At 40.0% G+C, this 26,423-nt stretch overlaps 1 protein-coding gene across 2 annotated transcripts in view; it reads right to left on the bottom strand.

Annotated features, from left to right (window-relative positions):
* Window positions 1–26,423, bottom strand: part of SPTLC1 (serine palmitoyltransferase long chain base subunit 1) — a 59,731-nt gene that overhangs the window by 19,292 nt on the left and 14,016 nt on the right. The window contains exons 5-8 of one of the 2 annotated variants that reach the window (XM_019713878.3): window positions 25,850–25,922; window positions 11,821–11,953; window positions 9,382–9,511; window positions 5,361–5,450 (exon numbers count right to left, since the gene is read on the bottom strand). In XM_019713878.3, coding sequence (XP_019569437.1) covers window positions 5,361–5,450; window positions 9,382–9,511; window positions 11,821–11,953; window positions 25,850–25,922 — 426 coding nt within the window. The remainder of the gene's footprint in view (window positions 1–5,360; window positions 5,451–9,381; window positions 9,512–11,820; window positions 11,954–25,849; window positions 25,923–26,423) is intronic. The other variant, XM_074330189.2, reaches the window with a different exon arrangement.

Genomic DNA, 26,423 nt, shown 5'->3' on the forward strand with positions numbered 1-26,423 from the left:
GAGGATTTTGATGCACAATTTGACGAATTTTTGCAATGTTTTCATCAGTTCTGCTTGTTACTGGTCACCCTGATCTCTCTTCATCAGTGACACATTCTCTCTCCTCAGAAAAACGTTTAATCCATTTGTACACTGCCGTTTTCTTCATGGCATTAGCCCCATAAACTTGGACTAACATGTCCCTGATTTCACTTTTGTTCTTGTTAAGTTTAACAAGAAATTTAACGTTTGTTCGTCGCTCTAATTCAAGCTCAGGCATTCTCGTGACGGGCACATGAAAACACGCAACAACAACAATGAACGCCATTCAGCAAGACACTGCCACACATCGACACGAACACAGCTGTGAGGCACTGATATACAAAGGTCATGAAACCTTATCGAGCTGCTTGTACACTGCTGCCAATGTAAGTGCACAGTGGCAAGGTTTTGAACTTAACTGGCAGGCCTCGTATAAGACATGAGAAGTTGACCTCTCAAATATTCCTATGACTCATGTATCTTTTCTTGTACCAGCATCGTATGTTATTATTAAAGATTTAATTACTAAGATCCCTTTCCACTGAAACTAGAGAAATAATGCACAAAACGTATAAGATGATTTGATGTCCCACTTCACAAGTCTCAGATAATTTCTTTTTTAATCATCAAGATCTTATTGGCTAATCTTGGTAATCAATATCAAATTGGGAAGGGGGGGCCCACTGGTCTTTTCGCTGGATTTTCATTCAAAATGAATTAACTCATTTGGGGGAAAATCACATCTTTCCAACACTGATTCCTTACCATCCATTAATATGAATGAGATAGTTTCTAAAAGTCATGTTTCAGAATATCTTTTGTCATAGGAGTGGTGCATAAACAGATAAGTGAAAGTAAAGAGGAACCCCATAATCAAACCCTATTTTGTATCCTGTAATTTTTGCATACTCAATACTTACATGTATTTGATCTGTCCCTACATTTTATATTTTGTCTCACTGCTTGGCTGTATACCCACCCATTGGTACTGCTCTATTATTGTAGCCTCATAACATACAGTTCTAGTATCTGTTGGCCCACTCTCTTCCACTCATTATTCCATCAGTCTTTGACACAAAACAAGAAGAGGAGAACAGATACATCTCTTTTATTGAGATTTAGGATGTATCTACATTTCCTCAAAAAATAGTAAAAAATGTTAAAAATAAGAAACGAAAACTTATTTTAAAACCTTATTCAACTGATGGACTCATAGATTCAAATTTATTTTTTTCTGTGCTATTAATTTTTTATTACCTAGAAGAAATAAGTGTCAATTTCAATGTAATGGATTTCATATAGATAGATTTCAATTCTATTCTGAAGTGGCATTTCATTTTTTTATTAAATGTACTGGGGTTAGTAAAATACGTTTCAAGTGTACTACTCTGTAATACATCATCTGTATATTGCACTGTGCATTCACCACCCAAAGTCAAATCTTCCATCACCATGTATTTGACATCCTTCACCCTTTTTTACCTACCCTCTCCTCCCCTTCCTTCTGGTAACCACTATACTATTGTCTGTATCTATGAGTTTTTGTTTATTTGTTTTGTTTGTTTGTTGCTTTCAGTTTTATATCCCACATATGTGTAAAATCATATGGTTTTCAACTTTTTCCATCAAACTTATTTCACTTAGCACACATTCAAATTTCAATGGTGAAATGTAAGGGTGGTTCAACACAGGAAAATCAATCAATGTAACACACCATATTAACAGAATGAAGGACAACCACATGGTCAGCTGACGCAGAAACAGCATCTGACAAAATCTAAACCTATCGTAACAAAAACACTCAACAAATTAGGAATAGGCGGGATCTTCCTTAACCTAATAAAGGGCATTTATGGAAAATCCACAACTAACATCACAGTCAAGGGTGATAGCATGAAAGCATTCTCCTAAGATCAAGGGACAAGGATGAGACTTTCGCCACGTTAGGCAACACTTAACTGGAAATTCTAGCCTTAGCAATCAGGCAGGAAAAAGGAAGAAAAGACATCCAAATTGGAAAGGAAGACGTAAAACTATCTAGTCACATACGACATGGTCTTATCTACAGAATGAGACCCACAAAAATACTATTTGAGTTAATAAACAAGTTCAGCGAAAGTTTCACAATACTAGATCAATATACAAAAATCAGTTGTATTTCTATAAACTAGCAATAAACAATCAAAAAAAGAAATTAAGAAAACAATTCCATTTATAATAGCATCACAAAGAATAAAATACTTAGGAATAAATTTTACCAAAGAGGTGTAAGACTTGTTCAGTGAAAACCATAAAATAATTGCTCAAAAAAGTTAAGGGTAATATAAATAAATGGAAACACATTCCTGCTCATGTATTAAAAGACTTAATATCATTAAGATGGCAATACTTCCCAGAGCAATCCACACATTCAATACAATCCCTATGAAAATTTAATGGTATTTTTTACAGAAATGGGAAAGGTGATCCTAAAATTCAAATGGAATTTCAAGGGACTCCAAATAAACCAAACAATCATTAAAAAGAACAAACATGTAGAACTCACATGTCTTGACTTCAAATTTTACTACAAAGCTACTAATTGAGACTGTGTGATACTGGCCTAAGGACATATAGTTGAATGGAATAGAGTCCAGAAATAAACCCATAGATCTATGGTCAACTGATTTTTGACAAGGGTGCCAAGACCATTCAATGGAAAATAATAGTCTCTCCAACCAATGATGCAGGACAACTGGATAACCACACGAAAGAACGAAGGTAGACCCCTCCCTCATAGCATATACAGAAACTAAGTCAAAACGGATCAAAGAACTAAGATAAGAGCTAAAACTATAAAACTGTTAGAAGAAAACCTAAGGGTATATGTTTATGTCCCTGGATTTGGCAACAGATTTCTTAGATATGACACTAAACAACAGTACAATCAGCAACAAAAAGTTAAACTGGATTTTATCAAAATTAAAAAACTTTTGTACATCAAAAGACACTACCAAGGAAATGAAGAGAAACTAGAATGGGAGAAAATACTTGCACATCATATATCTAATAAGGATCTAGTGTCCAGAATGTATGAAGAGCTCTTGTAACTTAACAAAAAGACAAACAACCCAATTTAAAAATGGGCAAAGGACTTCTATAAACATTTCTCCAAAGAAAATATATAAATGGCCAACATACACAAGAGGATCAATATCATTAGTGATTTGGGAAATGCACATCAAAACCACATACTTCACACTTACTAGGAGGGAACAATTTAAAACATCAATTAAGTGTTGGTGAGGGTGTGGAAAGTAGAACCCTCCTCCAATTGCTGTGGGAATGTAAAATGGTGCAGCCTCTGTGGAGAACAGTGTGGTGAAGGTTCCTCAGTAAGTTAAATGTAAAACTACCATACGATCCAGCAATTACACTGCGAGGTATATACATAAAAGAATTGAAAACGGATTCAAACAAATACACTGTTCCCAACAGCCAACGGTGGCAGGAAGCCAAATATTAATCAACAGATAAACAAAATGCAGTAGATCCACAAAATGGAATATTACTTAGCATTAAAAAGGATGAAGTACTGGTACATACTACAGATTGGATGAACTATGAAAACATTATGCTAAAGGAATGAATCCAGACACAAAAAGCCATGTTTTACAATGGTGCCCCTTAGCCCCTCCTTAGTTCACATTCCGTGGTTTCAGTTACCCACAGTCAATTGCAGTCCAAAAATATTAACTGGGAAATTCCAGAAATAAACAGTTCATAAGTTTTAAACTGTGCCTTCTGAGTAGTATGATAAAATCTTGCACCATCCCACTCCATCCTGTCCAGTACATAAATCATCCTTTGTCCAGCATTTCCATGTGACATACGGTGAGTTAGTAGCCATCTTGTTATCAAATTGACTGTAATACAGGGCATATGCTCAAGTTACCCTTACTCTACCTAATAATGGCCCCAAAGTGCAACAGTGATGCTGGCCATTCAGTTGTGCCAAAGAGAACTGTAAAGTGCTTCCTTTAAGTGAAAAGGTGAAAGTTCTCAACTTACTAAGGGAAGAAACCCCATATGCTGAGGGTGCTAAGATCTATGGTAAGAACGAATCTACTATCTGTGAAATTGTGAAGGAGGAAAAAGAAATTTGTGCCAGCTTTGCTGTGGCACCTCCAACTACAAATGTTACGGCCACAGTGCATGATAAGTGCTTAGTTAAGATGGAAAAGACGCTAATTTGGGGGTGGAAGACATGAGCAGAAAACATGTTCCAACTGACGATAACGTGCTGCACCAGAAGGCACTGAGCCTCTACGCAGGCTCCAGCAAGGGATCCCCTGAAATGAGTGACCACGTTCACATAACTTATTACAGTATATTGTTACAATGTCCTATTGTGTTGTTAGTTCTTAGTCTCTTAGTTGCTAGTCTCTTACAGTGTTTAATTTATAAATGACTCCTTCTCATAGGTATGTGTGTGTAGAAGAAAACGGACACAGGGTTCAGCATTATCTGCAGTCCCAGGCACCCACTGGGGGTCTTGGAACGCACCCCCTGTGCAGAAGGGGACTACAGTATGTGATTCCATTTACGGGAACATCCAGAATAGGTAAATCCATAGACAGGAAGCAGATTGTGGTTGCTTGGGGCTCAGGGAGAGGAGAAACGGGGAGTGGCTGCTTAATGGGTGCAAGGTCTGCTTTGGGAGTGATGAAAAGGTTTTAGAACTAGATAGTTGATGGTTATACAACACTTGCATGTACTAATGACACTGATCTGTATACTTCAGAATAGCTAATTTTATGTCATGTGAATTTCACCTTAAAAAAAAAACCTCTAGTCATGGTTTCTAAAAACAGTACATAGCTTTCCCTGTGAAAAAGCTGAGTACAAAATACATATTGTATAATTTTATTTATATGAAATTCTACAAAAGGCAAAAGTATAAGAACAGAAAGTAGATCAATGGTGGCCTTGGGCCAGGTCTGCGGGTACTGACTACAAAGAGGCACGAGGGAATGTTTTGGAGTGATACACATGTTCTGTATCTTGACTATGGTGGTGGTGATAGGGGTGTATACATCTGTCAAAACTTATCAAACTGTACACTTGAAGTGTATTTTATTATACAACAAAGTTGGTTTTAAAAAGCTGAGTCTTGATTACTCTTTAAAGGCCAGAGATGGCATTTAATGTTAATCGACTTCCCGAGCATGATCAGAATGTGCTTATGATACCTATTAAGCAGAGCAATACAGACGCCATGCATTAAAAGTGGCCATAAACAAGAGGCGAACTGCCAAACAGTCCGAATACTAAAATAATGAGCAATCATGGTTGCTTACCAATTCTGGAAGAGGACAAATAGTTCCAGTATTCATGTACAATCCTTCGGCTACAATGAAACGTCGAGTTACACGAGCCTTGCGAGGATTCTTTAAAATAAAAAAACGCAGACATTTTAAATTTCAGTAACTCCAAACACAGAATCTGTTACATGCTTCCTAGCACTTTTCCCTTATAAGATTTATTCATCAAAATAAGTAAATAAATATATTAGAATAGTTGTGATCAATTTCAATCCCAGGTTTGAGATGCTGTTATTACGAGATAAAGAATAGTGCTTTTGGGGCCGGCCCAGTGGCCCAGGTGGTTGGAGCGCTGTGCTTCTAATGCCAAGGTCTCTGGCTCGATTCCCACATGGACCAGTGACCTGCGCCCTCTACAGCTAAAATAGTGAACAACAGCTCTCCCTGGAGCTGGGCTGCTGCGGGCTGCTATGCTGCCGTGGGCTACCGTGTGCCTCCATGAGTGGCCAATGGCCAACGTGAGTGGCCATCTGCCGTGTGCTGCCATGAGCGGCCAGCAGCTGGTGTGAGCTGCTATGAGCGGCCAACCGACGACTGACTGCCTCAGCAAGGCTTGTAATACCAGCATGGGCCAGGGAGCTGTGTCCTACACAACTAGACTGAAAAACAACGGATTGAACCGGAGTGGGGGTGGGGGAGGAGGAAGAGGGAGGGAATAAAAAAGAACAGTGCTTTCTTCCTTCAGGCATTTTTCAGTTCATACAATTAACTAAATAGGTAAACACACACACACACACACACACACACACACACACACACACACACACACGATTTAGGCACTGAGAATATTATAACACAAGAAAACCTCTCAAGCCCAGAATGATGGGGAAGAGGCCCAGGGAACTTTCTGGGGGAGGTGGGAATGTTTGCTATCATGACAGGGGCCATGATACCATATGGCTAGGATTGTGCATTTCGGTGTCTATAAATTTTACCTCAAATAAAAAGAACTGTAACAAGGATGTCAGTCATCATCATAGAGACACAGTAGGGAGTCATGTGGAAGTTCAGATGATACAAGAATGGCAGAACGCTGACAACAAAGCTGGGAGAAGAGTAAGGGGGTTTCATCACACTACTGTGTTTCCTTTGAATGCGCCCACAATTTTCCATAATAAAAGGTTAAAAAACAGACAAACCCTGCTTTCCCTCACCTACCAAAAAACAGATGAAAGCCTTTACCTTCCTTACTTCTCACTACTGGCTCTAGTAAAGCTCAACTATGACCTCATCCGGTGATGTTCGAAGCCAGTGGGTTGGAGGCTTTTTCAGACAACATATACCTTCCCACACCCCATGGCTGGCAAGCTGCTAATAGACCATCACACTGTTCAATACTGAGATCCACAGACCTTGCCAGGACCTCCCTACTCACAGGTTTATTGCCTCTAAACGTCTGTCTGATGGACAACTAGAAACTCCAATATCAAAGCTATGCTTTAATGGATATTTTTGAATCCACAGCTGGACCGAACAGAAAGATGTCTGCTGAAGTACCCGAAAGGATCAATCCATCATGGAGTGTGCATGATGGAGTGGGTCATCCCCACTCTCTCATTAACACAAACCCAAAGACCGTGGACCTGCTGGCGGTCCTGGATGAGGACATGGGGCATCCTGCTTCTCCCTGCCTATCAAAAATGAGGTATTTTTCTTAGGATTTAAAAATAGTCAATGTAGAAATCTTGGGAAATGGAAAAGCACAACAAAGAATTTAACAAATTAGCTTGTTACAACACACATCGATAACTTTTGTCTTGTAAATACATACCTTTATAAATTACTTTGTTCAAATTAGGATTTTACTGTAATAGTTTTAGGAACTGAGTTTTAAAAACATTATGAGCATTTTCATATTATTTAAAACATGATTTTAAGGGAATATAATATTCCACCTTGAGAGTATACCATAAATTAAGAATTCTCCCAGTGTTGGATTTAGGTTGTTTCCCTCCTTTTGCTTTTTTACATCATATTGTGAATATCCTTCAATCTTTGACACCTTTTCTAATTATCTCCTAAAGACAGCACCTCAAGATACAGGTCTGAAGGGTACAGATTATTTAAGAATCCTGAAATATATTTGCCCACTTACTCGTTAGAAAGGCTGTCATTTGAAGCTCTTCCCAGAATTACAGGGGGGCCCTCTGTCTCATCACAGACACCAGTGTTGGCACTGATTATTACTATTAAAAAATGCTCCCTAATCAGATAGGCAACAACTCCTAGCCTAAATTTCTCTAATTATTAGTGAGGCCAGACTATTTTTCACTTGCTTACAGTTATGTGTAATTTTTCTATAAAATGCTTTTTTTTTTTTATCTACCAGCTTTTAATATTTTATTTTTATATGAATTAATATGGGACAAGAGAACCCTGTAGGAAAAAGAATGAAAAACATCTTGGGAAATCAACAAAAAAAATTTTGATCCAAACCTGGAATAAACTGCAATATTTTAATTTACTTTCAAAGGAAAGAGAAGCATCTAAGTAGAAAATATCATAAAATTTAATATTTATATTTTTGTGAAGTGAAAAAGAATTATTTTTAAAAACAAAAATGTAAAGTAATTTAGAGAGCCTATTATTGGCAGGAAAATGTTGTATAAATTAATTAGTAAAATGGAAGAAACTATAAAACGGAAATACATTTCAAGATAATTTCATTTCTTGTTGATATTCATAAAAATAGTTCCACGTATTATAAGTCCAGTAAAACACACACACATGCACACACACACACACACACACACACAAGAAACTTGAATATAATGTTTTCCAAATTTGTACAATACTAACTTGGCAAAATAAACTCTACAGCATACTGGCCACTGGTCCCACTTCCCAAGGCAGTGTTCTTCAATCTGGTAGCATTCTATTACTAAATCAGAATAAGGGACATCTTTTTACAATTTGTAGAAAGCAAGTCATCAGTGGAATGGTCTCAATTTGAACATTTTCCGTATAGATTTTCCTAAATTGTGTAACTATGAAACACTGGCCTATAGCACATCTAGCATAAAATAGCAAGAGTCTAAGTATAGTCATTAGAGATAGAAAGTCATCATGGAACGTATATATTCATTAAATGCTGCTCTTAGGCTGTCATGTAAACAAAGATGACAGAATCCCAAAGGGATAATGCAAATATCTGGAAAAATGGAAATGAACACAAATTTGGGAATCTGATGAGCATTTTATCTGTTACTCTAGCAACGAATGAGCTGTCCTGGAGAAGTGTACTTGAAAGGGATGCAAAGGCTGTGTGAGCAGGCTCTGTGTACCATCCACACAATGCTTCCTGCCTCAGAACCACGGACCAGACAACCTTTCTCATCCATGTCAACAGAAGGAAATAAACGCGAATTCTAACAGTCATGCCTCTGAACATCTCTGCTACACTCAAACCGAACACAGGGGAGCGAGTTCCATCCCTCCATTCCCCAAGGGGAGGAAAAAGTGTCAATAGGCTGCAAGGCGGCAGGAATCCACATTTGGGCATTTGTTTCTCACAGGCAGCAGCTGCTCAGAACTCCGGCATGAAGGTGGGGTGGGCAGAAAGATCACCTTGCTCATAAATTCATAAATTAAGACCTGCTGCCTGCTATTGTTTCTCCCATGTAATTGATACACGACTTATTCTGATATGAACGAACCTATTTTGAATCTCATTAATGCCCTAATGAGTTCGGGCGCTGTTTCTGTACAGCTGCAAGTGTACCCCCCGACCCCCAACAAACTGCACGGTGCTTCTGTCCCTTTCACAAAGCTGCCCGGATTACCTCCCCCAAATTTGCCATACGTAATTATGGCAGTGACGAGACAATTACCATCAAACTTGGCTCTGTAACATGAAGTTCATTTAATAAGCAGGAACGCCCTTAATATCCAAATGTGATCCGCAGGCAACTGTTCATGACAAATTGCCATTTCATATATAATTTAGCTGGTTAGAAAGTATAAAAGAACTGCCTCATTTTCTTCAAAAGACTCATACCTTTTGATCTTCGATCTCTTGTTCTTTCAGCAGTCGCTCCAGGTCAGCCATATCGTTATGCTTAAATAACTTAATGTCACTACGTGATGCCTGTAATCCTTTCTGAATAGCAAAGCAGGCTGCTCTATCTCTGCAAGGAAGAGAGACCCACCAGAGTGGGGTGTAAAGGGTCTTGTCAACATTTTAGAAAAGCAATGCTTGCTTTCGTAGGTTGATCAACACCCATCAGTTAACATGAACACAGCAAATAAACAAAACACGTCTGAACAGTTACACATCACTGTCTGCGTTTCAGTCTGCAAGCTCTTTTCACAAACGACCACACTGATTCTATTCCAAGAAGCACTCTTGCCACTTTTCCGCCTCAGAAGTCAGCCTGCACCTAATATGGGAGGCGCCTGTTTGCTCACAGCAATTTTCTCTGAGAAATACACAATTACTGTGCATTGCACCATCAGTGGCCTCTGACTTGACTGCCACACTCTTCTGCCGTCACTTTGCCATGAGAAGCAATGCTGGATCACTGACTCTATCTACAGAACCCAGGGGACAACGGTGTGGGTCTTGCAGATTAAACTTCCGTAAGATCTTCTGAATTGGGTTAATTTGGAGGAAATGTATTTTAAAATAAAGTCGTATTAATAAAAATACACGCAGACTTCTACTTCTGGGAAAATGGTAAGAAGACTCTGAAAGGAGAGAAAAGGTAGACCAGCTAGGGACCTGAGAAATGACATGAAATGAGTTCCTTGGGTTTTCCTGAGTTGCAGCTGATGAAACAGGCCACCTGGAAATGCCACGGCACAGACAAAGTGGCTCTAACAGAAGCCTGTGTTCTGCAGCCAGAGGGACCGACAGCAGAGGGGGCAGCCCAGCAGGCAGTAATGCCTCTACTGTAGCGTCACCACAGAAAAACCTGGGCCCACCCCCTCCACACCTGCAAAGGCTGGGGGAAAGGACCTACACTCTGAGCCTTGTGAGTCTACAGCAGGGCACCCCAATACCCCACGATGGGAACAATGGCCACAGTGTCCTGCAATCCCCAGGCAGAGCTGTGTGCGTGAGCGTGCTGCACTAGCAGGAGTTCCAATCGTGGGACGAGCGGCAGGAGGCTGCAGGGACTGAGGTGAGCCCACTCTGAAGTCCACTCCCTCACTCGGACCCCTCTTTTGAGCTCCAGCCTCCATTCATTCATTTACTGAACCGGTATTTACTGACCACTATTAAATGGCAAATGCACCCTAGGCAATTAAGCTAGTACAGAGTGGTGAAAGTCCTAGAAAAGAGGAGTCCAGTGAGTCTGAGCCAAGATGAGCAGAGCTGAGGGTGTGTCGGCGCACATGTGCACATGCGTGCATGAGGACGGTCTGAGAAGCGGGGCCTCGCAGAAGGCGGCCTTGACCTGGTCTGAGAGGCTGGGGAGGCTTTCCTGCGCAGGGTGAGCAGCACGAGCAGGAATTAAGCAGGAGATGAGACAAGGAACAATATTCCAGGAAAAGGGATGAGCATGTGCCAAGTCTCTCAAGTGAGAGGAAACCGGCGTGTAAGGCTGGACAGGCTACAGCATGACCACCTGAGGGAAAATAGTGAAAAACAGGCCTGAAAAGGTAGTTCAGAACACACAACAGCATCCTAAATACTTGGATCCTTATTTTAGAACAATGGAAACTAAAATGGAGTGTGCCAATCAGATTTGAATTTTTTAGAAAGATTATTCTGGCTATGGTGTTAAAAAGGAAAAGGAAGCAAAAGTAAAATTATTTTTTAAAATAAAAAGTAGATTTGTTTTTAAAATTAAGAGAGTCATTTAATAGTCTACTCAAACGATGACAGAGGCTTGGGTGAGAGGCAGGTGCCTCTGACAGGTGTGACCAGCTGTCTGGTCTGCGCCAGCCGCGCCCCACTCCTCTGCTCTTCCCGGCCACGGCCGAGGCAATGCCACCCACGCAGTGCACACACACCGAAGGGTGCAGATTTATTCATGGGAAGTCAGGGAGGCCCAGACTCACGGCTTCCATGCTCCTAACACGCCATGAAGCGAGACCAGCAGAGACCAGGAGTTGGGGTGGGGTGCTGACAAGTGGGGTGACTGACAGGTAGTGTGAGTGAGCTGTGCCCACGGACTCAGAAGAACCCCACACGGTCACACAGCTGCGTAGGCAGGCAGATGGTTGGCCTCATCCTGGGTAAGTCTGGCCTTCTTGATATCAATAAACTCATCATAATGGAAGATAACTGAGTACTGACACCTTTAGGCATTCTTCTAGTGATGGTCCCAAAAATTCTGCACAATTAGTTGGCTGGGGTGACTATGCATTTCTTTAAAAACAAAAAGTCAGTAATAGTTGAGGCAGATAACCTCCACCAAAGGAGTTCTCCAGAAGGGTCAATATTAGTCCCAAAGGATTTTGATTAGAAAGGTAGGTGAAGGTGACTTACACAAACACGATGTCCCCTCTCTTAGAGTACGCAGGAATGGCACTGGCGATGGTGGCAAAGCCGTACGAGTAGATAATGGCTTCTTCCGTCTTCATAAATTTTGCCAGGCGGTCCTCCAAGTCCAAGTGCACATCTATTTCAATAGTAAAAAGGTCAATGGTTAAACTGCCTTAGAATTCTTTTTCTCCAACTCAAGAATAGAGAAAATCAGCAGTTTAGTTATTAGTACTGTCGCCTTATAGCCAAAATGTAATTGATTCTAAGTTATAAATGATGTAAGATCTATTCAGATAATGCTGGGCCAATACTGCTTCTAAAATCTGAGGACTGAATCGGCTACTCATCTGTACACACAACGGGTCCGACTGGGCAGCTCCGAACCGGGTTCGCTCTGCTGTTACTCCAGCCTGAGAACCCAAGGCCCAGGGCCTTCCCTGCTTTAGAGGCCCTCACCCACAACACCACTTTCCCAATGTTCAACATTAATGAGTAATACCTTTTTGCATTTTACAGAAGGTGCAAAACCGGGTACTAAGACAACTGTCAACCAGCTTTTAACAGGAAAAGAAGGAAGAAAAAAGCAAAGTCGGTCATTTCAACAGAACTGCAGAGACTCTGCATGAAGACAGTAACACTGAGCAGAGCTGGTGCCCCTGACACCCGGTGTCAGTCCTGAGGTGCAGCACCTGCCATCACACCGCAGGACTGAGTTGCCATCTACATTCCTTTGGAAGTGTACCAGGGAACTCAAACTTAGAGTACAAAGGGAAATGTGGTCCTCTCTTAGAGGCACTTGAAGAAGAAGGCTGACGTATTGCCTTGTAAGACACTAACCAGTTTTATGCCAAACTAGCAACCTTATTCTGATATTCCTGGGCATTTTTTAAATTGCCTACCAATAGTTCCTCAAAATGCCTTTTTAAAACAACTTTATCACCTATCGGTATCTTCATTAATTAATGAGTTGAATAAATTCATTGTATATTTGCATGAGTCAGTTAAGTTACAAAAATTGTATTTTACCACTGCACATGAGATAAAAGAATGTTGATGCAATCATAGGAGTAAGTTGTAATGATTAAATTGGTATTTTTTTCTTATATCCTGGTGCCTTATACTGTCTCACCTCCCCAGGCTGAGCCAGAGGCCGCATACCCTGGGATGGAGGAAGCAGCAAGGTCTAGAATCCACAGTGCACTGACTAGCTTTAAACTAGCTTTGAAAACTTCAAAGTGGTCTTAAAATGAAGCATTATCCAGGAGAGCAAAAGATTTTTAAACTTTAGCTCCATTAACTATAGCAGGACCCAGGCCCGGAGAAGCAGATCAGAGTTTTACCACATGCCCAGAGCACGGAGAACTCAGAGCTGGTGTGGAAGGATACGGACAGGACCCCGCCGGCCTGGGAGCTTCATGGGAGAAAGGAGGAAGGTCGCGGTTCCTAAAGGCAGACTTCAGCTCGTGGAAGGGGGAGCTGCGGCACCCCCCGAGGGGAACTTGGCAGTCTGGGTAGTGGCAGGGGCCCCATATACCCCTTGATGGGGGCAGGGAGGGCTGATGGGTGACAGAGCCCGTGGCCCAGTTTCCAGGCCCCGTGGGGGGAGGCATCACTCCAGAACACCGGCCAATCCCTCGCTCTCAGAACCAGCCTTCCCTCCAGGAGCCCCGGCACCAGCACTTCACTCCAGACCAGGGGAAGGCAGGGGCCTGTGCCCCCACTCCAGAGGGACACGTGTGCCCCCGCACCCTCAGAGGCCTTCTTGGTGAGAAGGCAGAGAGGGACAAGGCCTGAGGAACTGAGACACAGAGGAGATGACTGAACCCAGCTGGGTACACAGCTCGACTGTGAGTGGTCGAAACTGCAATGGACATGGCTGCCTGTCAAGGGTAAGGCTTTCACCGCCGTCCGGGGACAAGTGAGTAAGGTCAGTTTAGCTACGGGAAATAAAGAAACAACAACTTTATTTGAACAAAATGTCTAAGCTCTGTAAACCCACTCACTGATTTTTGAGGCAAGATAATCTATTGTGATGCTTTTTAAGTATTAAAAGGCAAATTAAGAATTACAAAAGCTGCAACTTCACTAAGGACTATATTTTAAAAAATAGTCAGATAAGGGGGATCCAATAATCTTGTCAGTTAATTCACTTGTTAAGCACTTAATGAACAGCATATCAAGACAGAAACTATGATAAGCACTGGATCAGGGAGAAATACAGGGTTTCTGCCACTTGACAAGGGACACAGCTAAGAGGCATCCAGCAACTGTCACCGGAGAACTCCAGGCCAGAGACAGGTACGAGGTGAGGTTGTGCCCTCAACCAAATAGCCTCAAATATTTGTGTCCTTCCACACTCAGAGCCACACACATCCACAGTGATTTTTGATTAACGACAGAGAACACTCGAAGGTGAACCAAACGCAAGGGTGGGAACTGGCTACTGAGTAGGAGGAGAAGACACGCATTGTCGACACTAACCCCCAACTGAGTGGGAGGAGAAGACACAAATTGTCAAAACTAACCTTCAACTGAGTAAGAGAAGACACATGTTGTCTACACTGATCCCCAACTGAGTAAGAAGAGAAGACAGGTATTGTCTACACTAATCCCCAATGATTAGGGGGAGAAGACACACTTTGTGTACACTAACCCCCAAATGAGTAAAAGGAGAAGACACATATTGTCTACGCTAACCCCCGAGGAGTAAGAGAAGACACGCATTGTCTACACTAACTCCCAACGGAGTAGGAAAAGACAAATTGTTTATACTAACCCCCAATGAGTAGGAGAAGACATATATTGTCTACACTCATGCCCAATGAGTAGAAGACATGTATCGTCTACACTAAACCCCAACTAAGTAGGAGAAGACACAAACTGTCTACACTAACGCGAGTAGAAGACACATTGTCTACACTAACCCACAATGAGTAGAAGACATGCATTGTCTATACTAACCCCCAACTGAGGAGGGGAAGACATGTATTGTCTACACTAATCCCAACTGGACTGCAAGACAGATACAGAGAGGAATTTGAAAACTAAGGAGCAATATCCAGAAACTGAAGCCTGTTTTATAGATTTCTTATAGAATGTACAGAGTTGTGAAAATGAACTACTTGTCCCATTCCAATCAAGTAATGGTAAAAAAAATTAAGCATATTTCTTCCCATTTCTAAGTTAAAATACATATACACCACATAGTCTATTATAGAAAAAACACATGAAAAGCATTTGATTTCCACTACTAATCAGTTATAGTCATTTTATCAACATTAAATGGAAACAACCAGTGTCCTTTGATAGATGACTGGATAAAGAAGATGTGGTACATATACACAATGGAATATTACTTGGCTGTATGTAAAGATGAAATGTTGCCACTTGTGACAACATGGATGGATCCTGAGATTATTACGGTAAGCAAAATAAGTCAGAAAGAAAACGTCGAGAACCATGATTTCAATCTTATGTAGAATATAAAACTGAAAGCAACAGACGAAAAGGACAAACAAACAAACAAACAAAAACTCATAGACAAAGATAATAGTTTAGTGATTACCAGAGGGTAAGGGGGAGAGAGGTGGTAGGAGAGGATAAAAGGGGTCAAATATATGGTGACGGAAGGAGAACTGACTCGGGATGGTAAACACACAATGTGATTTACAGATGATGTATTAAAGAACTGTACACTTGCAGACGTCATCAAAATGGCGGCGTGAGGTGAGCCTCTGTAAAACTCCCCCAGAATTTACAAAGAATCGAACAACAATAACTCCACAAAGGACTCCCTGCACAGCAGACAGGCAAGACGAAGAGGCCCACTACTAACTTCACCTAAAGGTGGGTGAATCGCGCAAGGAAGAGGGAAGGGAGAAGTACAGAGATGGAGCGGCGCGGGCGCAGGACACCGGACGCAGACCTAGTTCAGTGCTCCGAGCTCGAGGCTTCCCGGAACTACCACAGCTGTGGGAGAGGGAAGAACTCGGACTGCTAGGGCTCCGCTTATGGCCCACCGGGCTGAGGGGGCAGCATATAACACGGCTGAACCCAAAGCTCATGACAGAGACCTTGGAGCAAAGACTGAGGGAAGAAGGCTGAAAACGGTGGTTTAAGCCCTCACTGCCGAGCAGAGAACGGAAGCCTTAGGGACTGAGACTAGCCGCCCTCTCCCTACCCTCCCAGAGCTCGCCCCGCCCCCAGCTGCCCAGTGCTAGAAGCGACACAGTAGCAGTGTTAGGTCAAAAGACCAAATATTTGCAGTTCTGAGAACTGTGGTCCACAGACATGGACTCGCAGCCCAACTAGTTCTGGCAAAGGGAAGGGAGCTGAAAGCAGGACTGGCTGTGATAGTGGTCGCCACCATTGCTCTGGGCCACTTCTCACAACTCACCCTGCCCCTGTCACCACTTATCTGGGTGGATACCTGCAGGAGTAAGCAGAACTGCTGAAACATAGGGGCTCTGAATCTGGTGCAGGAAGAGCTTTGGAACTTCAAAAGCTCTCCGCATACCCACTGCGACACTGAGCCCTGTGACCCAGGTGAACTATTAACAGAGGAGAAGCCCGTCTCCCACGGAATCCCCCCACTGTGTGAGAAACTGGAATAGTGCAGAGAAAACATAGCATTACCATGTGACAGAGGAAAAAAAAGGCTGCAGTCGGAGAGAAAATAAAACATTCTACCAACAAGTACTGGCAAATAAAAAAAGACTTCCTCCTACCAACCTGTTGCAGAAGCGACTCCTGAAGATGTCTAGGAAGAGAAATAATAAATCAGTAATTGCCATGTATAACCAAGGCAACAAGACAGCTCAGAAAGAAAGTGAAAAGTCTCCAGAAAAGGAACTTAAAGATAGGGAAATATGTGACTTAAATGACAGAGAATTCAAGATTGCAGTTCTGAAAAAACTCAACGAGATGCAAGAAAACACAGAAAAGCAGTTTAATGAACTCAGAAACACAATCAAAGAACAACATGAGCATTTTACGAAAGAGATTGAAATTTTAAAAAAGAACCAAATAGAATTTCTGGAGATTAAGAACTCAATAGAAGAAATTAAGAATGAAATAACCAGCTTAGGTAGTAGAGTTGACCAGATGGAGGAAAGAATCAGTGACATCGAAGATAGAAACCTGGAAATAACATGGATGGAAGAAGAAAGAGACTTGAGACTTAAAAGAAATGAAAGAACTCTACAAGAACTTTCTGACTCCATCAGAAAGAGCAATATAAGAATAATGGGCATACCAAAAGGAGAAGAAAGAGAGAAGGGAACAGAGAATATATACAAACAAATAGTCAATGAGAACTTCCCAAACTTGTGGACAGAACTGGATCCTCGAATCCAAGACGCAAATAGAACACCTAATTACCTCAATCCCAACAGGCCTTCTCCAAGGCACATTGTACTGAAGCTGTTTAAAATCAATGACAAACAAAGAATCCTCAAGGCAGCCAGTGAAAAGAAGACAGTAACCTACAAAGGAAAGCCAATTAGATTATCATCAGATTTTCCGGCAGATACTCTACAAACCAGGAGGGAGTGGAACCAAATATTCAAACTATTGAAAGAGAGAAATTGTGGGCCAAGAATAATATATCCAGCAAAGATATCCTTTAGATATGAAGGAGGAATAGAGACCTTTCCAGACATACAGAAGCTGAGGGAATTTTGTAATACACGACCTGCACTACAAGAAATACTAAAGGAGGCTATTCAACCACCATCAACAGGGACAATTTGTGGACACCAAAACATAAAAAGGGGGAGAGTAAAGGCCTGAATCGGAGTATGGGAATGGAGAAAGTAAGTGTGCTGAAGAAAATGGAATACTCTAAATATCAAACTTTCTTTTACATAAACTTAAGGGTAACCATTCAAAAAAAATCCAGAACTGAAATATATACTGTAATAAAAGAAGAAACAGAGGGAAACATCATAGAATACCACCACACAGAAATAATAGACAACAACAAAAAGGCAAAGAAACAATGGAGACACAGCCTTACCAGAAAAATAAAGATAGAATGACAGGAAATCCTCACATATCAATAATCACCCTAAATGTAAATGGACTGAACTCACCAATAAAAAGGCACAGAGTAGCAGATTGGATCAAAAAACTAAACCCAACCATATGCTGTCTCCAAGAGACACATCTCAGCTACAAGGACAAGCACAGACTCAAAGTGAAAGGGTGGAAATTGACACTCAAAGCAAATGGTACCCAGAGAAAATCAGGTGTAGCCATAATGATATCAGATGAAACAGACTTCAGGGTGAAAAAGATAACAAGAGACAAAGATGGACATTTCATAACGGTAAAGGGGACTACATAACAAGAAGACATAACAGTCATCAATATTTATGCCCCCAATCAGGGAGCACCGAAATATACCAAGCAACTACTAACAGAAGTAAAGGGAGAAATTGACAAAAACACAATTATACTAGGGGACTTAAATACATCATTGACAGCTATGGATAGATCATCCAAATAGAAAATAAATAACGAAATAGTAGCCCTAAATGACACATTAGATAAAATGGACATGATTGACATTTATAGAGCATTTCATCCTAAAACATCAGACTATACATTCTTTTCTAGTGTACCTGGAACATTCTCAAGGATAGACCATATATTGGCACACAAAATCAGCCTCAGCAAATTTAAGAAGACTGAAATCATACCAACCATATTCTCAGATTACAAGGCTTTGAAATTGGATATCAACGCAAAAACAAAGCAGGAAAAAATACAAATACATGGAGATTAAACAACATACTTTTAAACAACGACTGTGTCAAAGAAAAAATTAGAGATCAAAAGATACATAGAAACAAATGACAATGAAAATACATCCTAACAAAATTTTGGGGATGCAGCAAAAGCAGTTTTAAGAGGGAAATTTATATCTTTACAGGCCTATCTCAAGAAATAAGAAAAATCCCAAAAAAACAACCTCATGTTACACCTTAAAGAACTAGAAAAAGAAGAACAAATGAAACCCAAGGTCAGCAGAAGAAAGGAAATAACAAAAGGCAGAGCGGAACTAAATGAAATAGAAAACAAAAAGACAATAGAAAAAATTAATGTGAAGAAGAGTTGATTCTTTGAAAAGATTAACAAAATTGACAAACCCTTGGCTAGATTCACTAAGATAATAAGAGAAAAGACACTAATTAACAAAATCAGAAATGAAAAAGGGGATTTATCTCAGACACCACAGAAATACAAAGGATCATCCAAGAATACTATGAAGGACTATATGCCACCAAATTCAATAACCTAGAAGAAATGGACAAATTCTTAGAAACATACAGCCTTCCAAAGCTGAACCATGAAGAACTGGAAAATCTAAACAGACCGATCACCAGTAACGAAATTGAATCAGTTATCCAAAACCTTCCGAAAAGCAAAGTCCGGGACCAGATGGCTTCACTAGTGAATTCTACCAAACCTTTAAAGAGGATCTAATACCAATCCTGCTCAAACTCTTCCAAAAAATTGAAGAAGAGACAGTACTCCCTAACTCATTTTATGAGGCCAACATTACCCTGATACCAAAACCTGGTAAGGACAGCACAAAAAACAAAAACTACAGACCAATATCTCTGATGAATACCGATGCAAAAATCCTAAATAAAATTCTAGCAAATCGAATACAACAATGCATTAAAAAGATTATTCATCACGACCAATTCATCCCCGGGGCACAAGGATGGTTCAATATCCGCAAATCCATCAATGTGATACATCACATAAACAAAATAAAGGACAAAAATCATATGAGTATATCAATTGATGCAGAAAAAGCATTTGACAAGATACAACATCCATTTATGATTAAAACACTTAATAAAATAGGGATAGAAGGAAAATACCTTAAAGGCCATATATGACAAGCCCTCTGCTAATCTCATAATTAATGGTGAAAAACTGAAGCCCTTTGCTCTACGTTCAGGAACAGGACAGGGCTGTCCCCTATCACCTCTTCTTTTCAACACAGGGTTGGAAGTCCTTGCTAGAGCAATCAGGCAAGAGAAAGAAATAAAAGGCATCCAAATTGGGAATGAAGAAGTTAAACTGTCACTCTTTGCAGATGACATGATGCTATACATAGAAAACCCTAAAGATTCCACCAAAAAGCTATTAGAAACAATCAACGAATACAGTAAAGTTGCCGGCTACAAAATCAACGTAAAAAAGTCCACTGCATTCCAATATACTAACAATGAAATCTCAGAAAAAGAAATACAAAAAACAATTCCTTTTGCAATTACCGCAAAAAGAATAAAATACCTAGGAATAAACTTAACCAAGGATGTGAAAGACCTATATGCTGAAAACTGTAAGACATTTTTGAAAGAAATTGAAGAAGACACAAAGAATTGGAAAGATATTCCGTGCTCATGGATTGGAAGAATCAACATAGTTAAAATGGCCATATTACCCAAAGCAATATACAGATTTAATGCAACCCCCATCAAAATCCCAATGGCATTTTTTAAAGAAATAAAACAAAAAATCATCAGATTTGTTTGGAACCACAAAAGACCCCGAATAGCCAAAGCATTCTGAAGAAAAAAGAACAATACTGGAGGTATCACACTCCCTGACATTAGCTTGTACTACAGGGCTACAATAATGAAAACAGCATGGTATTGGCAGAAAAACAGACACATAGACCCATGTAATAGAATTGAGAACCCAGAAATAAAACCACATAAATATGGACAGATTATTTTTGACAAAGAAGCTAAAAACATACAATGGAGCAAAGACAGCATCTTCAATAAATGGTGCTGGGAGAATTGGATAACCACGTGCAAAACAATGAAACTGGACTGCTATCTGTCACCATGTACCAAAATTAATTCAAAATGGATCAAAGACTTAAGCATAAGACCTGACACAATAAACTGCATAGAAGAAAACATAGGTACTAAACTTTTGGACCTTGCGTTCAAAGAGCATTTTATGAATTTGACTCCAAAGGCAATGGAAGTAAAAGCTAAAATAAACGAATGGGACTATATGAAACTTAAAAGCTTCTGCCCAGCAAAAGAAACCAATGTACAAAATAAAGAGGCAACCAACTGAATGGGAGAAGATTTTTGCAAACAGTGCCTCCGATAAGAGGCTAATATCCAAAATATACAAGGAACTCATGCAACTCAACAACAAAAAAACAAACAACCCAACTGAAAAATGGGCAGAGGACCTGAAGAGATATTTCTCCAAAGAGGACATACAAATGGCAAATAGACATATGAAAAAATGCTCAACATCAGTAATCATCAGAGAAATGCAAATAAAAACCACAATGAGATATCACCTCACCCCAGTCAGAATGGCTATCATCAACAAGACAAATAGTAACAAGTGTTGGAGAGGCTGTGGGGAAAAAGGAACCCTCATACACTGTTGGTGGGAATGCAGACTGGTGCAGCCATTATGGAAGGCAGTGTGGAGGTTCCTCAAAAAATTATGAATAGAATTACCATATGACCCAGCAATCACTCTCCTGGGTATCTACCAAAAAAATCTGAAAACATTTATCCATAAAGACACGTGTGCTCCAATGTTCATTGCAGCTTTGTTTACGGTGGGCAAGACATGGAAACAACCAAAATGTCCTTCGATAGATGAATGGATAAAGAAGTTGTGGTATATATGCACAACAGAATAGTATTTGGCAATAAAAAAAGATGAAATAGGACCATTTGTGACAACATGGATGGATCTTGAGATTATAATGCTAAGCGAAATAAGTCAGACAGAAAAAGCAGAGAACCATGTGATTTCACTGATATGTGGTATATAAACCAAAAACAACAAAAGAACAAAAACAAATGAGGAAGAAAAACTCATAGACACAGACAATAGTTTAGTGGTTACCAGAGGGTAAGGGGTGTGGGGGGAGGGAGATGAGGGTAAGGGGGATCAAATATATGGTGATGGAGAACTGACTCTGGGTGGTGAACACACAATGGGATTTATAGATGATGTAATACAGAATTGTACACCTGAAATCTATGTAATTTTACTAAGAATTGTCACCCCAATAAATTAAAAAAAAACCAAGCAAACAAGAATTGTACACTTGAAACCCATATAATTTTACTATTGTCACCCCAATAAATTTAATAAAAGTTAATTTAAAAAACATGCAGTCATGGTTCAGTTGATTGCTCTAAAAGAAAAAAATATTTAAAAATATACAAATAACTGTTTACTCTTGGCTTTAAAATAATAAAATGCCACTCTCTCTCACAATAAAATCCTGCCACTGATTGCTTTTTGATCTAGTTTAAGACTAAAGAGCCAAGCAGGCATTATATATGCAAAGCAGATCCTGGGCACCAGCAACAAACCACAGATAAATGAGATCTGTACGTACCATAAACAAAACAAATAAAGAAGTTTTTAACAAGAGCAACTATCAAAGTGCACTGGGACCCCATTAGCCTCAATGGAAAGGAAAGCTTCACAATCTGATAAAACCACTCGCTGAGTTCTAAAATATACATTAAAAGAATAAAATGAGACAGTGGAACAACTTCTGATAATATCGTTCTTAGGAAACGATCGTAAAAACTTTAGTTCTACCTGCCAGGCCTTTAGGGGGCAGCAAAACGTTTAGCCTAAGAAACTAGATGAATTTTTTGACTCAACTGTTGTTTGATTTTCGTTTTTTATGTTAATCATCTAAGATTATCTAGTATTGCCCTGTGAAATAAAAAGAATGCTTTAATAAACAAATGTACTTTTACAAGTGATTTACAGTCATTACCTGAAAAGTCGAAAAACACCTAAAAGAGGGAGTATTTTCATCTTTGAAAACAGATGCTGAATGTGACACTTCTAGGAAAAATAGACAAAAGGCAACCTTTTGGGGATCCAGGGAGAGACCCTAGGCCTCATGAATCCACAAGCAACTACAGGTAATACCCATATGACATGGCACTTCTACAACGTGGTTTCACTCTAACCCGGTTTGGGAATTAGAGAAATACCCAAACAACACGGAGCGTAAAAAGAACTTTTAAGAGTAAAAAACATCTCATTTGAAATTAGGGAAATCCCTGAATAACATGGAATGTAATAAAAGCTTTTAAGAGCAAAAGATATCTCACTTGAAATTTTTCATTTGAGCATAGATGTCGTTATCAGATTTGACCTCAGAATTTTAAAACTTATTAGAATTTTAAATCCATTTTGTTCGTGGAGTATTAAGTTCAGAGGACGAAGATATCTTGTCAAAAAGAAAACGCCCTCGGTAAATGGTGCTTAGTAGTGATGACGAAGAAAACATTATTTCATACATATTAATATGGTATACTTTTTGTGAAAATTGCTTTAATAAAGATATTTCTCTTAATTATAAAAATATAACAGGATGTTTCTTTAATTTTTGGAACCTAACCCCCTTTTCTGTACTAGTTTTTTGTTTCGTATAACACGAATTCACACAACATGGCATTTTTTAGGAACCTAACAACCGTATTATACGGGGGTTACCTGTACACACAAGAGGAAAGGTGTCCTCAAGTTTTTTCATAGTTCAGTGCAAAGGGCAAGTGTTCTCTAAATATTTAGGGTAAGTTAGTTGTATAGACATTTTAGAGAGTTAAAATTTAGCCTTATTGACCTCAAGTAGCTTCTCTGATCTTACCTAACACTGAAATTTCAGGGCAATTTAATATAACTAAGAAAATTTAAGTGATTACATCCAGAATAGGAAAAACGTAGAAAATATCCTGTTGGAAAACCAAAAGGGAAAAATATGGACAATATACATCTAAAGAAAGGAAAAAGATGGTAAGTAAACATGGGCAACTATTAAAGAATGAGACAAGTTTATCGGAAGAACAATGCACTCAGAAAACATTATACATTACTGCAAGCTGTAAGTTTTGGTGTTGTTACAAAAACACTGCAAATTAACCCTCAATCTTTGCCAGACTCCACAGTCTGTTTGAAGCTTCAACTATACTTAGAATAAGGATGAGTCAGTGACCAGTAAAGTCCTTTACAGAGGAGCTTACACACAACAGTGCATTCATTATACTGCCTCTGGTGGTCCATTCAGACACCTGAAAAATCAAATCCAATGGTTTGTACATGCTGAAAAAAAGTGGAAGAAATAACAAGAAACACTGATAGCTGTCTTTTTTTGGGGGATGGGATAGTGGTGGAAAAGGGAAGACTTTTCACTCTGTCTCTGTAAACCATTTGAAGTTTATATCATGGACTAAATTATTCAATCAAGAAAATTAATTTAAAAACCATTCATCTAAAAGACCCCATGTTTGGAAGCACACGCATCCTATTAATGCATATTAAATTTCAGGTGATCCAAATGGAAAGCTGACTGGGCTATCCTAACAATACATTTCCACAGCTCTGGGAAAACTGGTCTTGAAGATTTAGAACATTTGTTTTTCATGACTTGATTTAGCAATAAATCTCTTACCTGTCGTCTCAGATTAACTCCCAAGCAAGGGCCAAGGCCATACATACCAATAAAATCCACCAGAAAGAGAGCCTTTTAGGAAAGCAACTACTGTGCCCTAGCAAGCAGATCACACAAAGAAAGTCTTGTTGATAAGATTACAACAAACAACTGCATAAAAAATGCCATTTCTAGTGTTCCAATACTATCAAGGAAATCATTCCCTAGTGATCAAAACCAAGCAAACAACCATGTTTGCACTAAGCTAGAGGAAAGAGGGAGACTGATCTGAGCTTTTCTAAGTCTTTGATCCTGTCATTAAGACTGGGAGGCGGCATACTTAGTTTCTAGTTTTAGGGCTGAAGTTAATGAGCTGTGTGACTGAGGAAGTCACTTAACCTCTCTGTGCTTTCTACTCCTCTTATGAATAGTTGGGATGCTGGAATACATGGTTTTTAAAATCCTTTCCAGCTGTAGGATTCTTGGATACAAACTCCCGTCATCTGTTTCCAATACAAATAATTTAACCACTAAACTAGCTAAGGAATAAAGAAAGGTGCTCCCTTAAATAAAAACATCTTCACGGTTACAGTGGAAAAAAAAACACACAAAGACCCGAAAGTACAAATGAGGACAGAAGTCAGAAGAGACCTCCCCGGCTCTACTTTCCCACACTCCGACAGTTTGTAAGCCAGAATGCTATTTCCAGTAATATTCACTTGAACAATTATTTACCATTTTCAAAATCTTCAGAAGCAAAGAACAATATACATTTAAAAAGCACAACCACAAAATGCCAGGTCGATTTTGACAACTGTCAGGAAGCTCATAGTGTTTGAAATCACACTCATTTAGTTAGCCTGTCCCAAGGTCACCCCCACACAAGGAAATCAATGATCCTTCACTTTCATTCCAGAAAGAAAAGAGCTACATAGTCTATTGCCCCGCAAGTCAGTTCTTGCCTTGTTTCCTGGCATGTCCAGCTAGAGCTATTTCCCAGCCCCGTTTGCAGCAAGGCCACGCCTGGGTTACGGTCTCATAAACGGAATGTGAGCAGCGATGTGCAGCGCCACCTGCCGGCCTAAAAAGGGTACGGCAGCCTCATGCTCCTACTCCCCTAGACTTCTCACCTGGCTGCAGCCACATAGGCAAAGATGGTGCCCTTCCCATTGGAGCAAAGACACGGGGAAGATCCGGATTCCTGCACAACTATGAAGAGCAGCGCCACCCACAACCAGAACATTCCCCTTACAACTGTCATGCACGAAACAAACTGTGTCTCCTCACACCACTGTCCTTTGGGCCACATGCTACAGCAGCTCAGGCTCTAACCTACAAGCTACATACCTCATTGTACCCACGGCTCTTCTCCACAAGTGACATTCAACCCAGACTAACGCACCTCCCACCAATGGTTCCAAACATTCTAGAAAGTCAGGTAAAAAATAGCACTTGCCAGCTTCACACCACAACTAATTAAGGATGTCTTTTCAAAACAGTTTTAAATCAAATGGCATCTTAATTCTTGAAAGTAGTGGTCTGAAAAATACAACAGAAACGTACCGAATGTGCCATAAAATCCCCTAGGTCCGCAAGTCCCCACACCATACTTCTTTAGAGATGCCAAAGCTGCTGCCTTTGTGGAAGAAAAGTAAATTAGATTTTAAGAGTCCAAAGCTGACACTTCCTATTCTTTAACCCACATGACTCCTCCCTCGCCCTCCCGTTTTCCTTCCTTTCTCAGAACTTGGCATTCTAACAATAGGATATAAAGAAGAGGCAGACATAAAGATCTAGGGATGCAATTTAAAACATGGAAATGTTCTGTTAGCTCGATTAGCCAAATCCGGTTACCTTAATGGCTTTATACTGTTGGGCGTTTGTGGACAGTCTGTCCTCAAAAATATTTACTGGCTGACAATCCCAAGAGGAAATGGAACAATTTCCTAGACACATCTCTGACTACCTCAGGTCTGGCTTGTTAGTTCTGCCACCCTCTGTGGAAATCCAGGTCATAGCTCTTCCACAACAGCGTACTGGCAGACACACTTACAGAGCTCCTTCCGGTGTTCTGCACTGGCTTTGATTTTACGTCCAGTGTCTTAAGTCGGACATGCTATCTGTCCACTTCAGCACA

The sequence above is a fragment of the Rhinolophus sinicus genome, chromosome 16 (assembly GCF_057876585.1).
Source record: "Rhinolophus sinicus isolate RSI-liver-muscle chromosome 16, RSI-T2T, whole genome shotgun sequence".
In the NCBI taxonomy this organism is placed as follows: domain Eukaryota; kingdom Metazoa; phylum Chordata; class Mammalia; order Chiroptera; family Rhinolophidae; genus Rhinolophus; species Rhinolophus sinicus.